General features: G+C 42.2%; 1 protein-coding gene across 1 annotated transcript in view; it reads right to left on the bottom strand.

The window, feature by feature from the left end:
* Positions 1-430: 430 nt before the first annotated feature.
* Positions 431-5153, bottom strand: part of LOC134354536 (uncharacterized) — a 35509-nt gene continuing 30786 nt past the window's right edge. Inside the window, exon 12 of the mRNA XM_063063454.1 lies at positions 431-1152. Coding sequence (XP_062919524.1) covers positions 1138-1152 — 15 coding nt within the window. The 3' untranslated portion in view covers positions 431-1137. The remainder of the gene's footprint in view (positions 1153-5153) is intronic.

Below are 5153 nucleotides of genomic sequence, written 5' to 3'. Positions count from 1 at the left end.
CAAACAGCTTTGGGTGCCTAAACTTTGAGCTTTAAGTGTTTCTGGCCCCAGCCTACAACACTTGTAATAACTTGAACACAAAATATCATTTAGCTTGCTATTGTCACCAGGAAGTCAGTAATAAGATTTATTCCAGTTTGTTTGGAATATTTATGGCCAATGATGCAATGGATGTTTTATCTGGCAAAAAAGATCTTGGCCAGTTAATGTACGTCTCTGAAATGGTAGAGGATATGGGATTATCTTGCATCTGAATATGTTCAGTTTCTGACTACATTTTTCAATATGGCAGCCGTATGTTGCTAGAAATTGTAGCCTTAGGGTGTGCAGTAACTTTGGTGTTCAGTAAGTCTGAGTATGATGGTTACAAAGAGCTGGAATAACTGGCTTTCTTGGTTTTCCTTCCCTGCACTGTTCTAAAATTTGAAATTGCCATGTACAAATATAAAACTAGAGCTACATGAAAATCTGAATTCACCAATTCTCCAGTAGTAAGGGTACTCGGCCAAAATGTGGACAATAGACAAGAGCAAATTCCAAAACATTTGGGTTCAGTTTCATTTGTAGATGGCCTGTTGCTTATTCCAGATGTTTAAATTTGTAGTTGCTAAAATTCAAGTTACTTAAGCACTGTCCATTTTGCTACTTGAATTGGGTGGATAGGTATTTGATTGAGATTTCTACAAATCAAAGACTTTACATAAGTTGATCCCATAATTCAACATTAAGTGCATTTCATACAGATCCTAATCCGCTTGCGTTTTTTATTTTTTGCTTCAATACTTGTACAAGAGTTCAGGTGCTTCTCTCTGCCTCTCAAAATCCTACTCCAAACCCAGATGCCTATTACATGACACTAAGTCCCACTTTACTGCCAAGGCTATCCAAAGAACGAAAGTAACATACTCATTAATCTTTTATTTCAACTTTACTTGCGGTTTCCGTTACGTACAGTGTCTTTCCCGGTGACTTTTTTTTTGAATGTAGGCTTATCTTTCACAAGGTGGGTAATTTGTCAAGAAACCCCTTGCATTATTATTAGCTGAATGCTGAAAGTATGCGATACTATTAGCTTGGTTTCTTGCTGATGCTTGTTGGTCCTCTGGTATGAATCTGGAACTTTTGGAGAACTTGTCTTCAACTTGACATGAGCTGCAGAGTTCAAAAATGGTGTTAGGAAGAGTGCAATAGCCTATCATTGCATAACTTGCAACATTTAGCTTTCTTTTGTAAGACTGAGCAGTTCATTAATTGATTATGAAATTATCTGACTTTTGATTCACATATGGAATGATAGGGAAAATTATATAGTTAATTGCTATATTTCTAAATTCCCTGGTATAAAAGTTTTTGCAACTATTGATTTTTAACTTGATCCCTCAGTGTTCTTGTTCATTCACTCCATTTTTAGCAGTTTTGTCCACTTGCTAATATTTTGTATTAAAAACATTGGAATGATGATTCCTGTTAAATTGGAAGTTACTTTTTCTGAACTGCTTGAGGATGAAATTGGCCAAATAACACCATCTGTTTTAGAATGGTATGGAAATGCAAGTCAGTGAACACGTTTCGTAGGAAATTGGCAGCAGTTCCACTTAATTGTCATGTTTGAAATGGTTGATAGCAATTTGTTGTTTTTTTTTCCCCCTAAAGTTAAACACATGATATTCTGCATTCAATCTATTCATGCCAGGAGGTTGGAGGCTACCCACGATACAAGGTGTTAAGGCTCTACCCTGGGTGTGACCTCATCATGACACAGAAGGGGTCCATGTTCTGACATGACAGAAAAGGAATGGGAACCAGAATTAAAATATTTTGGCCACCTGAGAAGTTCCACTTTTGGCAGGAGATGTTTGATGAATTGGTCCCCTAAATTATTACTGGTCTGTCCAATGTAGAAGAGGCTGCATCAGGAGCACCGGATACAATAGATGACCTCCAACAGATTTGCAGGTAAAGTGTTGCCTCACCTGGAAGGACAGTTTGGGGCCCTGAATGAACATGAGGGAGAAGGCAAATAGGCAGGTGCAGCACTTTGGCTACTTGCAGAGATAAATGCCAGGAGGAAGATAAGTGAGGAGAGACAAATAGACAAGGGAATCATGGGGAGCAATCTCTGGAGAGTGGATGGGAGGTAAAGATGCACAAGTTGCAGAGAATGATGTATTGGATGTGGAGGCTTATGGCGTAGTAGGTGCGGATGAGGAGCTCTATCCCTGTTAAGGTGCCAGGAAGATGGGGTGAGCACGTAGATGCAGGTGAGGGCAGTAGTATCAATGGTTCTAAAGGTTACCTTTTATTCCATGAATGGTCTCTGGGTGTGAGGAAGTAATTTGAATATTCTGCCTCAGGGATAAATTCCCCTTTTTGTTTGTGTGTGTGTGTGTGATACAGACAGCAAGCTGTTGCCATTGTGGCAGGCTGCCCCTCCCCATGCAGCTGATGAATCTAGAGGTGTTCATCACTGCTATTCAGTTTGGCACCAGGAGCTGCCAGTCAGCATTGAACTCAAGATGAGACTGCCTTAGGGCCTCCAGCTCCAGATTTTTCCCTCTGTTTATTCCCAAAGCCACCCCAATGAGTGAGTATAGTCACAAGGCAGTGGAGGTTCGAGATCAGAGTTTTTATTCTCATAGGTGAGCTGCCAACCACGGTTGACGAGCCCCATTGGCCTGAAGTGACTGGTCTTAAGGCACCAGTAACTGCCTTTACCCTTTCTCCTGTCAGTAGAAACAGTCCTACCAGGTTCAGTAGCTAAGCCACATGTAAAGTTCAGGAGTTGGACTTGGTTGTCAGAAGCTATTTGAGATGCTAAACATTGGGAGCGTTTAATAAGTAGTGGGAGCTTATCTCCACTACCACCTCACTACCTATAACATCAGAGCGTTTAAAAAAAATGAAATTTATCCTTTTTTAATATTCTACTGAGCTGTGACGGTACTTGTATATAAGGTAGAGATGGAGTTTGTTTTATTTTTACAGCTCGAACATTCCTGACTAGGCCAGCATCTTGTAACTGCTTCTAAAGGAGGTGAATGACTTGAAAGCCCTAGAGTCCTGGTGAAAGCATTACTAATTCTGTGCTGAGTAGTTGTGAGATTTGGACCAATAACCAGCTATATTAAGTCTGAATGGAGGTGGGAGTTACTATGCATATCCAGGTATATCCTGATAGGAAGTTGGGGAAGTTAAGTATGTGGGTAACTGCAATTTTCAGTTTTGTTTTTAATCCCGCAGTCCATACATTATTGTTGCAGAGGAAATGATTTGGGTGGTTGATGACCAAACAAGTGGGCTCATTTGTTCTGGATGGCATTTGGCTTGTTGAGTTGCATTTATCCAGGTAGTGGAGAGTATTCTACAGTACTGTATGAAAGTCTTAGCCACAGATAGCTAGGGTGTGTAAAACTTTTATATAGTACTTTTTTTTGAGCAGCAGCCACTCAGTGATCCAAAGCATGAGAATATGTGGCTCACTCACTCAGATTCGTCAATTGGGTACACAAGGCATTGATTCGTGGCAGATTTATGTTTTGAGTAGTTGACGATCAGGATTGATTGGCAAGAACAAAATAAGGCAGGGGCAAGTGGAGCAGCCATCATTAGAGTGGAGAATGGTGGTTAGTTGATGCTTTAGCTCTTCGAGGCTCCAGAAGGAGAAGCTTGAGTGAGCAGTGGGGATGCCAGGCAGAATAGTTGAATGCTCTTGCAGGAAGATCACCAGTGTTCCTGACAAGACTACAACCGAAAAGTATAACCAGCTGCAGCTTCTACCACTCTGCATTCTGGGGATTGGAGCTGGAACTGGATGAACTCCTGATCATTTGGGAGGCTGAGGGTATGATGGGCCATGTAGAGAAGGAGTTACAGCCAAAGTGCAGGAGACTGGATGACAGGAAGGGGGAAGAAGGGTAAAACAATGAATGCAGTGTACCCCTATGGCTATTCCCCTCAATAACACTGGGTACTTTTTTTTTGGCGGGGGGGAATGCAGAGGAAAGTCACAGCACTCAAGGAAAGGCTGAGAAGAGGCAAGCTGTGGTGATATGGGAGGAGTTAGTTAAGGGAACAGAATGGAAGTTGCGAGAACGAGATTCCCAGGTGGTGTATTGCCTCCTGGGTGCCAGGGTCTGAGACGTCTTGGATCAAGTCCTCAGCATTCTTAAGTGGAAGAGTGAGCAGCCAGAGGGCATGTTCCTTGTAGTTACCAGTGACAGGGGTAGGAATAGTGATGGAGGTTCTGCAAAGTGAGTTGGGCGTTAAGTTAAAGGACAAGACTTTCAGGGTTGTGATCTCAGGATTGCAACCTATCTCGGCAGGAGGAGAGAAAGCAGCGCTCTGTGCGTGCGCAGCCCTCTGGTGAAAAATGATATTGTATCCGTCAAATAGGGGCCGTGGACAATTCTGATTTGTTGGAGAGGGATGTGAAAGCACAGAGGAACATCTGGAAAAATTTCTGAAATGCTCATTTGCTGCTGTCATTACTGCACGGTCGGGAATCTTTCAGAGGGAAGGCCTCAAAATCCCTGGCTTTGCCTGCAGTTGGTGACTGAGGAGGAGGTTGAATCATTCGGACAGAGATGGCGCTCAGTACTCGCTGTCGGAGAGCTGATCAGAGCTCAAAGTTTTCGGATGACTCAGAGTCGGACTGTGGTCGGGTATGGCAGGGAGAGTTTTTCTTCCTTCTCCCATCTGCGTGAGATGTGGGACATTTGAAAGACTTTGAACTTTTACTGTGCTCATGGACTTCTTCATCAAGTTATGGTATTGTTACACTGTTATAACTATGTTATAATTATGTGGTTTTGTTAGTTTTTTTTCAGTCTTGGTCTGTCCTGTGTTTTGTGATATCACACCGGAGGAAATATTGTATCATTTCTTAATGCATGCATTACTAAATGACAATAAAAGAGGATTGCATGTCTTCATAATCATACAACATGCTAGTGAGGCCAAAAATGGGAAGATTAGAGTTTAATGCTTGCCTAAGGAGTTGCTGCAGAAGGTAGTATGTCAGATTTTTGGATCAGTGGACTCTTTTCCAGCGAAGTGGGGAGCTGTATAGAAGAGACTGTTTGTACCTCAACTGGAGGGGGAACTAATATCCTGGCAGAAGGTTTTGCTGGTGCTGCACCAAGGAGTTCAAACCA

This window comes from Mobula hypostoma, chromosome 12, assembly GCF_963921235.1.
Source record: "Mobula hypostoma chromosome 12, sMobHyp1.1, whole genome shotgun sequence".
In the NCBI taxonomy this organism is placed as follows: Eukaryota; Metazoa; Chordata; class Chondrichthyes; order Myliobatiformes; family Myliobatidae; genus Mobula; species Mobula hypostoma.
The sequence above is the reverse complement of the archived record's forward strand: the minus strand, read 5'-3'. Positions and strand labels throughout refer to the sequence as shown.